General features: G+C 43.6%; 1 protein-coding gene across 4 annotated transcripts in view; it reads left to right on the top strand.

Moving 5' to 3' along the window:
- The first annotated feature begins 563 nt into the window (after positions 1-563).
- Positions 564-10,545, top strand: part of GRIA1 (glutamate ionotropic receptor AMPA type subunit 1) — a 301,502-nt gene continuing 291,520 nt past the window's right edge. For all 4 annotated transcript variants that reach the window (XM_042960060.1, XM_042960057.1, XM_015535468.2 and 1 more), the window contains exons 1-2: positions 564-645; positions 3,668-3,805. In XM_042960060.1, the coding sequence (XP_042815994.1) occupies positions 564-645; positions 3,668-3,805 (220 nt within the window). The remainder of the gene's footprint in view (positions 646-3,667; positions 3,806-10,545) is intronic.

Below are 10,545 nucleotides of genomic sequence, written 5' to 3'. Positions count from 1 at the left end.
AGAGCTGGGGGAGGCGGGGGAGGGGATAGGGGGGCAAGGGGGATTGGGTTGTCCCTTTCAGGACCAGGCACCCTGTATCATACCCCCCTCCCCCCCACCTAACCGCACACACAGAAAGGAGGAGAAGGTGAGGACTGGGAGACTGGGGGTGGGAGGGAGAGGAGGTCAGCTGTGAAACTCGGTGGGTATTAGCACTGAGCCTGCTGCCTGTGTGAGTGTGAGGGGGAGAGCGAGAGAAAGGGAGGGAGAGAGAGAGGCAGGCTGTGAGAGGAGAGAGGAGAGGAGAGGGGGAGCGAGCCAGCGCTCCGCCAGCATGAGGACGGGCTTCTCTTCCGTGCTCAGTTAATCTGGCTGTCAGTTGGTGTTAACGCTGCCGTTTAAGTGCTCGGATTCCAAAGGGAAACAGACAAACCTCCCAGAAGGAAAGAAGGAAGCAAGCAAGGAAGGCAGGAACTGCAGGAGGAAAAGAACAGGCAGAACAGAGAGAGGAATCAAGGGAAGGGGGGGAAATACCAAATCTATGACTGGACCTGGGCTTCTTTTTCGCCAATGCAAAAAGGAATATGCAGCACATTTTTGCCTTCTTCTGCACCGGTTTCCTAGGCGCGGTAGTAGGTGCCAATTTCCCCAACAACATCCAGATCGGTGAGTGAGAGGGGCAGCCTGGGGAGGGACTTTCTGGGTCTGGCAAGGTTTTTTTTGGGGGGGTGGGGGTGTTGTCTGTGTCCCTGTGTCCCCCCCTTCTCGCTACAGATTGTGCTTGGTTAGAAAGCTGGGTGATAATGGAAGCTAGACTTGGACCACCAGCAGGGGAGGGGGCTTCTCTGGATCAGATGAGGGGCAGTGGGAAGTGTGTGCACACACACACACACACACACACACACAAACACAGGTCCACACACACCACTCACACTCTATGCATGAGCATGTGAAATGGAGGAACCACTGCTTTGAAGGAAAGAAAATTCAGGCTGTAGCCAGCAAAAGGGTAGTGGGTGTTTAAAGGAGTTCACTCCATTGCTTCATAGATGATGCCTGATTTCATTCATTTATATAAATATGTGTGGTGTATTTCTGTGTGATTAGCTATTAAATATGCATATATGTATTTAAATGACCGAGGGGATGGTTATTTCTTGGCTGGGGGAGGGGAAAGAGACCCTATGAAAGAAGGAGTGAAGGGTGCTGGGTTTATTGCAGCAGCTGAAATAATGCCAAAAGACCCCACTCAAAGTCCAGGGGGCTTTTATTCCTGCTCTGGACTCCCCCAGCTGCCTTCTGTCTGCTGTCTGCCATGCTGGGCTGGTGGTCCCCACTCCTCCGATCGTGGAACTTCCTTTCTTCCTTCCATTGCCCCCTCCTCTTAGATTTTCCATCCACAGACATTGTCTACCTTTTACACACACACAAACACACGTACACATAGTTCCCTTCCCTCCGCTTAGCTCTCCCTGTCACTAGGCTCTTATCCTCTCAACTTGGAGGCAGGTTTCAACATGCTGCATGCCTTTTTGTTCCCCATTTCCCTTCCTGGTTGTTGCGTTTCTAAAGGACCCCTCACCCTCCCTGTATTTGTGGAACAGCTGGTAGATATTGCTCCCCCTCACAATAATGGGTGAAAGCAAAACAAATGAGAGCAATGACACCGATAACAATGCGTGTCCACAAGGGCTCGGGGCTTCAGTGTGACCAGCCTTTCAGTGCTGGATGTGTCCCGGAATGGAGCAAGCTGCTTTGCTGGGAGGCATCTTGGTTGGCTTGGGTTCTGTTTTCTCTCCCCTGATAGGGACATAGCTCCACCAGGGAAAGTTCCTGTGACTGGTAGTTTGTGTTCTTTGTGTGAGTGTGTGTTTGTGTGTGTGTGGGGGGGGGGGGGGCTGGTGGTGGTGGTTTTGCAGGTCCTGTTTTGCTGGGCACTCATGTGCTGCTGTAGCAGTCTCTTCTGGCCTCTCCAGCATGCTGGCTCCAAGGGTGGCTGGAACAGCCATGGAGTAACTTGCTTTGTTTCCTGACACCTGTTAAGCTACATCCTGAAGTGTGTCTGTGTATATGTGTTAGTGCCTTACACCTTACACGCAAAACAAAACTTCCTGCCTCCTGAGACACTTCTCTTGCAGCCCAGTCTGTAGCCGCCTACCTCCCCACCCCACCGCCTCTTTCATTCATTACAGAGGAGGAGGAAGGGGGCAGGAATGTGTTTGGGGTGTGGTCATCTGGGGGGAAGGAGGGTGAGGCATCAAAATCTAGAAGGAGTTTTTTGTTTTCACTCCTTAAAATGGAGGCATATGAACATGTGTAAATCACTTGCTCTTATGTGTAGCATTGTTTATGTTGGTACCTACGTATTGCCCATAGTTCACCGATTATAAACGCTTGCCTTGAGATTTGTGGACTTGCTTTCTCCAAATGTATTTGTATATATCACTGTGGGGATAAATGCACAGAGGTGTTTTGTGTACATGCATATGATATGTTTGCCCATGTATCTCTGTAGATTTTTCATTATATTTAACCCCAACTTATTTGTTCAACTGATAAGACCATGATTTGTTCTCAAATAAAAGGTTAAAACATTACATTGCAGAACAAATGCTGAAAATATCACCGCCATCAGGTAGTACTTGATTCTACTTGTACGATCTCTAATAAAAGCCTTACAACCCATTTATTGGTTCTCAAAAACAAACACGTACCCACTGTAGACGAAGTTATAAGTACATTACGCCGGGGCTGTGATTCCTGTGGAAGCTGAGATAAACTTCTATGTAAATATTCATTATAGTTTAGTCTCTGAAAATAGCTGATTCCAGTTTATAGAAATGGAGCTTAATTCATTTACATGTCCACAGTAAATACAAAGGTAAGGGCATGTGCTCTTGCTTCTTGGAACAAGAGCCTCAACAGGCACCTTTGTTGTGCTTTTTACTAGAATAGAATATTCTTTGTACCCTCTTGACGTTCTTAAGCCCCCATGTCTTTGAAGTCCAAGGTTCTACCATGCAAATATACACAATGGCAATCTCTTATGTAACAAGCCATTCCTAGGTAGCTAGGATCATGAGTGTCAAAGAAGAAGCAAAATACTCTTTGTAGAAGTCCAGGGTTTTCAGAGGAAATGAATAATAAACCTTAGAGGCCATAGAATACTTAAACTGTATGCAGGTCTTGCTAGGTCAAAGACCAAAAGTGTCAAAGCAAAAGGTTAGAGTGCTGGAGAAGCCCACAGAGTCCCAGAACTAGATTTCACCCTGCAACATTTGTTGCCTGTAAGGCTCTGTAATGAGAAACGGGTCCAATACAGGGAACATGAGACACAGTGAGAGTTCACATGCACAGAAGAGCTTAGGCCACCCAGATGGTCACCCAAGGGAGGAGAACGAGAAATGTAGTTCTCCCGTTTTCTCTGACCTGATCTGGGTTGAGGAGCAAACAATCAGATGTTTGGGCAGAGTGATAGATGTTAGAGGCCTTGGCACGTAAAAGCTCATCAGTGGAAGTTTAAGCCTCAAAGTCTAGCTGAGTCTATTTGAACTCATATCCCCACGACTAAAGGCTACAACTAGTGGGTTTGGCACGGGGAGAAGAAAAGGGCTCATCTGGGGTGGGCTCTTGGGGGATTAAACCCATCTCTATCCCAGATGCTATGTTGCCTTTTCTTTCCTCTTAGGGGGATTATTTCCAAACCAGCAGTCACAGGAACATGCCGCTTTTAGATTTGCTTTGTCACAACTCACAGAGCCCCCAAAGCTGCTCCCCCAGATTGATATTGTGAACATCAGCGACAGCTTTGAGATGACCTATAGATGTAAGTAATTGCTTCTATTTCTGACATTTCTTTCTGCGATTAGCCAATGAAAGGAGGGCCTGTGAGTAGGTGGCGGTGTCACAAAAACCACTTGAGTTGTCATTCGTCTTCCTAAGAGAAAGCCCTCCAAGAAAACGGGGCCTTTTGAGCGATTCCATCAGTTGGTATTTTAGATCCTGGAATGCTTTAGAAAATGGGTCTGCTTTCTCACTGTCAGCTAACTTTAAATGCCAGCACAATCGGAGCTTGGGTTGACTGCATCTTCCCTACCTTGCAGAGGTTTTCTTGTTCAGTTGAGAGAGCTTCACACGTAAGAAACTTATGAGAGGTGTAGAATTAAAGATTCGAACTTGGAAAATGTGGTTTAAAATGCTTAAGCCTTTCCTGTGCATAAGTTAAAAAGAGAAAATGTTACCTGTAGCTTGATTAGAAAGGGTATATGACAAGTTGTATATCTGGTTTCCCATTTTGGGAAATGACCAATAACTATTTTAAAATTGGTGTCTTGACTATTTCCAAAATGCTTTTAAGTGATTGCCTGCTTAAGGCATAGTTTGTTGGATGGCCTCTGAGCATAAAACAGAACAGAGGTGACCTCAAGAAAGAGAAGGAAGAGAGAAGTCTCTGACATAGGAGTTGAATGCATTCAAAAAATGTGGGCAACAAAGGCCATTTTGAGTTTTTCTGACAACTAGGACTGAAAAGGAGATTGTGTGGTTGCCCGATTGCCATTTGAAGACAGAGAGAAGCATAAAAATGAATCAGCAGAGACATTTTCCCTCCAGGGATTAAGCTCAAGTAGGGATTTATGGCATGGAGGTGTGAGCTGAATGGGCAAGAACAACTGGAGACCCAAAACTGGATTAAATTGGCACTGTAGGTTTTGTGTGCCACTATGGAGTTGGTGACTTCTACGGAGCTATGGATAGTCAAATACATAGATCCTATGGAGGATCTTCTATGGAACTATGGATACTCAAACACATAGATCCTATGGAGGATCTTCTATGGAACTATGGATAGTCAAACACATAGATCCTATTTCCTTCAACTCTTTCCCACATTCCCTCATGGAGGACTCTCAATGATTTAAACTGAATGTGCATTGTGCCTTGAAAGCTCATATTGAGAATTTGGAATTCTTGCTATCCTTAAGACCACTCATAAGATAATGTTAATTCAAATTCCAAGAATTATTCCAGATTCCATTTATAGAGGATTTACTATATGTTAAGAACTATAAGTATTTTATAGACAATTTTATTGGCATTTATTATCATTCATTGAGCATCACTATGGCCCTTGCAGTACACTAATTTTCATGTGTTAGTTCCTTTAATCCTCACAGGTGCCTTAGGGGGCACTATGTTATCTTCTTTTTAGAAAACTGAGGCTGCACCAAGTTATATAACTTGCCCAGGGTTGCCCAAGAAATAAATGGTGGTCTTGTGACCCCAAGGTCCATGTTCCTGGCACTGTGATAGATACACTGATCCTTATGGTAGCCTGATCAGTTATGCTTAGATTACTCAAGAAGCAAAAGGGTGTTTCAGAGACTTCTAAGGCAGTTGCTTGATAAAGCACCTAAGGAGGAAACCTTATAGTGCTTCAAAATATAGCTATGATTTTACACCAGAGTGACCCATTGAGTAAATAAAATAGCAATTCTGCATTTTGATAATGCTGAGGTTGAAAATCTTGTCTACTGTGTTACTTACCACCCTTAAAAAAGAGCTGGAGTTTAATTGTTGAATCGTAGTTCGGTGACACCATCTCCCCGGAAAGCTAGAATCATCTTGAATAGGTATCTGGTTTTCAAATAACCTCCCATTCCTTTTACTATGGCTTAGAGTAGGTCTTTGAAAGGAGGATTTGGATGTGGGCATGAACGTATCTAAAAACAACCTATAATTATGCATAATAGTTTGCATTTATATGCATATGCTAATTTATTTACTGAGGAGAGGCTCCATAGCTTTTGTCATACTCCAAAGCTTTTGTCATACTCTCAAAGGGGTCCATTACTCAGGAAGGATTACTTGCTTAAGGAATCAGGAAAAATAAATGGCTGACATGTATATTCACTCACACTACTGAGAATTGTCCACAGCAGAACTTGGTGGAATGAGATGTTAACTGCTGTCCTGGTGTTGAGAGATGTTGACTGACAGGACAAGATAATAAAAGACAAAAAAAAAAAAAAAAAGGAGGAAATGTTCTGAGGCAAAAGGTGGTGTTTCTGTATAGTTACCTACCTAAGACTTGATCTGTAATAGGGCTGTTGGCCATTTATTGGGGAGATTGAAATATGATACAGACAGTGTTATCCATTGTAGTTAGTAAATCTGGAGTGAATGGATCTTGGTTCTTGAACTTGATTCCTGCCATATACCAGTGCACAGGTTTCTATTAATTTGGTCTTTCTTTAAATGTTTTTTCAATGCTACGAATTGAGATGGACCCTGGGAAAACTGAGATGATAAAAGGCTCTTGCTTTCAAGTAGCTTATAGTCCAGTGGGGAATGCTGCTGTGGAAATTGTCTAAGAAGCAGTAATGTTATCTTGTGCTTAGATCTTTATTTTTTTTCTCTTTAGCTCCAAGATCAGAGCCAGTACTGGGCAATTTGGGTGGCAATGGTGGCATTGTAATTCCCAGCCTGCCTGGAGAATTCTCTGTTAGTTTTTATATGAGGCTGGGAAACATTTTGGGGCTATGTTCCCTATGGTCCATTGGTCTGGGAAAATGGTACATCTGCCCCAATTTGAATTGAGTAAAAAACGTCAAAGGGAGTAGATCGGTTTTAGGTGGGCTGCATTAACTAATCATTTATGGAAAACCAAGAAAAGCATTTTATTCAGATTTAATTTCATGTGCTATTTGCAAATCTGGACTAGTAGTTACCTTAAATTAACTGCCTAATTACCTCCAGAAAACAAACTAAATGTTTGCTATTCATAATTTTTGCTGTCATTTGATTTTTTTCCTGCCCATTTTGCTATTCATTATCCCTCCACCAGAGGGTGGAGAAGGGAAGGGAGAGGAAGTATAACAGGAACTATGCTCGCTGGATGTGTTGGCAAGAGAGGATCAAAAAGGAACAGTGGTGGTTGTAGGGTAGCGGATGCAGGGAAGATGGAAAAGGAGTATTACTAATCCCAGTAGCTAAGATGAGAGGTTTGTGTCTTCTTTGTAATCAAGTTTCCTTGCTTTGCTTGTCTGCAATCCTTCAGGGATAAAGTCATTGAATCGGCAAAGGCCTTACATTCTTCCAAGCCTGGAGGGGTATGGGTTGAGGAGACTGTCCATAGTGATAGTCATTATTGACCAGATATTCAGCTTATCTCCGTGCCTTTGTGGTAAGTATAAATAAATGGGCAGATGAGAGATACTGATAGGGATTTCCATTGAAGGTGTGAGGAGCAGTTATAACTTAATCCTTAAGTTTTCACTCATGCATCCGTTCGTTCCCTCCATATACAAATGCTCAATGCTTATTTCGTGCCAAATGCTGTACCAGGTGCTGGGAATATAATGGCCAACAAAGAAGACGCAGCCTCTTTCCTTACAGTTACGGTTACAGTTTAGCCAGGAGGACCTCAAACTTCAGTGCATATAAAATTCACCCAGACAGCTTATTTAAAGCAAGACTTAGGGGTGGATTCTTAGACTTCTTGAGTAAGAATATTCCAGAGCTGGCCCTGGGCGGTGGGCTCCGTAGTAGTTAGTATGGGAATCACACTTTGAGCAATTCTTGAATCTAAAAAGCCCTCCGTTCCCTTAGCAAGCATTTTTGAGTCCCTAATCAGACCCAGACATGGTGTTAAGCACTGAAATTGCAGACAACAGTAAGACATGTTCCTTGCGCTGTAGGACGTTATCCCTCGTGAGGCTGGCTGTCCTGTAAAGAGAAAATTAAAATGTACTGTTGTTTTGGAGCAGCAATTTGTGGGAAGTGTCCGAGATGCCTTAAAGGGTGGGGGTGGCCTCTCAGACAGTGGTGGTGGAAGCGAGTCTCAATGATACATAGAAGCTTTCCAGGAAGACAAGGTGAGAGGGCAAGAAAGGGATGAGGCAAGTGTGTTCTGGGCAGAGGGAATGACATGTGCAAAAGTAAAGAGGATACTTGACTTTGTTACGCTCTTGTTCTGTCCTCTTGAGATATTCCAGGCTGGGCCTCTCATGTGCCATTTCTCAAATACTGCAGAAGGGACCCCAAATGGCATCCATAAGCTAGGTTCAGCACAATATTTAAGAATCATGGAATTTCGGGGCACATGGGTGGCTCAGTCGGTGGAGCGTCCGACTTCGGCTCGGGTCATGATCTCTCAGTCCATGAGTTCGAGCCCCGCGTCGGGCTCTGGGCTGACAGCTCAGAGCCTGGAGCCTGCTTCGGATTCCGTGTCTCCCTCTCTCTCTGCCCCTCCCCTGCTCATGCTCTGTCTCTCTCTGTCTCAAAAATAAATAACCATTAAAAAAAAAAGAATCATGGAATTTCACATCAAAATTTGGGTATCTTAGGCTCTTTGAAATTTTAAACGATGTGGCAGTATTAGATCTCACATCTATGTAACTCCAATTTGCTGGGATTGAGGTGGGAGTATTCCCACCATCCATCTAGATGGTTTCTTTCCCAACCAGCCCGTTTGTCTCATTTTATTTACCTAGTTGGCTCCTGGAGGCATTGTTTTTATGCCCCAGTTGGTTTGTCCTGCATTCTTGCCTTGATATGTGTTTATAGATCAGCTGTAACACCAGAATGTGAATCACTGTCCAGAAAGATCACAAATATCTATTGTTTGATGTTGCTGAGAACACCTGGCAAAGGTCTGTACCTCTGACACAAATGAACAAGTGTCTCTAGGAGTCAGGGAATCATATAGCATAAAGATGCTGAGAGCCTGAATGGCAAGCAGGTGGGGGCTAGTTGCCTAATTATGGTAGGTTTCCCTCTTTTATAGACCCATTCATGAAGCCCACAGGGGATCTAACCAGACTTTAGGCATGGGTAGTAGATGGACAGCATCTTAACTCTTGCCTAAGGGTCCCTCCTCATTTTTAGAATTGTAGACTGATAGTCAATTGAGTTGTTTTGATTGACCTTCATAGTGTTCTTTAAAATGTGGTATAAAAATCCAGATTTCTGTCTTCTCTAAAAAATTTAGACCATTGGGTAACCCCAGACCTACATTCCTTCTCAGCTTCTATGGTCTAGAGCTGAGAAGTGCTGTCCAACTTAAGTATAAGGCATAAACTCTCACGTTTACCAAAGTCCTCACCACTCCCTGTTGTACATAAAGCACTGTAACAAAATTATGCTGCTTGCCGAGGCCTGTGGGCAAGCTGAGGTGCTCATGTATAATTTATATCCTTCAGCACCTGTCATTTCATTGTTTCATTCAAATAATTTCTGTTCTTCACTCTATAACTAGTAATAGAGGACACAAAAGATATGTGAATTCTGCTCTAAAAAAAACCTGTATGTAGTAATAATTAAAAGAATGGAGGGCTGGTGCTGAGATAGACAAAGTTAAAAAAAATTTTTTTTAATGTTTATTTACTTTTGAGAGAGAGAGAGACAGAGTGTGAGTGTGGGGGGTGGGGAGAGATAGAGGGAGACACAGAATCCAAAGCAGGCTCCAGGCTCTGAGCTGTCAGCCCAGAGCCCGACACAGGCCTCGAACTCACGGACAGCGAGATCATGACCCGAGCCAAAGTCAGATGCTTAACCAGCTGAGCCACCCAGGCGCCCCTGAGATAGAAAAAGTTTATTTCAAAGATGTACCATGTGACAGATACTTCACCTATGTTGTCTTTGAGTTTTCGGACAATCCTAGAAAGTTATTATCCCTAATTTGTAGATGATGCTATTGAGACTGGGCAAGAGTGTCTTCCCCATATTCTGCAGTGGAGAAGGGCTGACCTAGTATTTGAAGTCAGCTTTGGAGACTCCAAAACTCAGTGAGCTTTCCCCCTTTCAAGACACATAGGGACACAGAAAAGAAAACTAGCAGTGAAAGAGTCCAACGCAAAAAGTGCCACGGTGAAGTTTATGATTGGGGGTTAAGAGCTAAGGTTTCTGAGGCAGAAAGTGGCTGTGGGCAATAAGGAAGATTCCTCTGCGGAGGCTGAGCAGGCACTGAAGGGTGGGGCATGTGTTTGTTTTGAGGAGGTGGAGAGTTCAGAGTTTGCCTCCTGCATCCCCTCTGTGCTCAAACGGCCGATGTCTGCATTTGTCTGGTTGATGTTACAAATCTGACTGTGGCTTCTCCATTTTCCTGTATGCCTTCCCTTTAAGACATGCAGGCATCAACATGTATCTGCGTTTTCACTTTTGATTCTTTTCTAATATTGCTAATCATAAGCTTTTTGGTGCCGACTTTGTGAACACTGCTTCCTCTGACTAGGTTGAAGACGGCTGAAATCAGCCAGATTGCTGTTCTCCACTCAGATGGTCAAGATCAATGGTTAAGATTCATTCATTTGTTCATTCATTCAAAACTCTATTATTATTGCCCTCTATGGAGCACATGTACCATTACTACCCCCTTCCAGACCCTAGAAGACAGAATTTACTGATTCAGAATTCTTTCCCACTGAGTGTAGACATGGCCTTAAATTCTTTCTTTTTTTTTTTTATTCTTTCTCACCATAGCATTACAGGCAGCTACTACAAATTGGTCAGAGCTGAAGTTGATGCAACAGATAAAATCCATTTGCCAATGTAAGACATTATAGTAGG

This window comes from Panthera tigris, chromosome A1, assembly GCF_018350195.1.
Source record: "Panthera tigris isolate Pti1 chromosome A1, P.tigris_Pti1_mat1.1, whole genome shotgun sequence".
NCBI lineage: Eukaryota > Metazoa > Chordata > Mammalia > Carnivora > Felidae > Panthera > Panthera tigris.
Note: the sequence above shows the minus strand (reverse complement) of the source record. Positions and strands in the feature narration are given on the sequence as shown.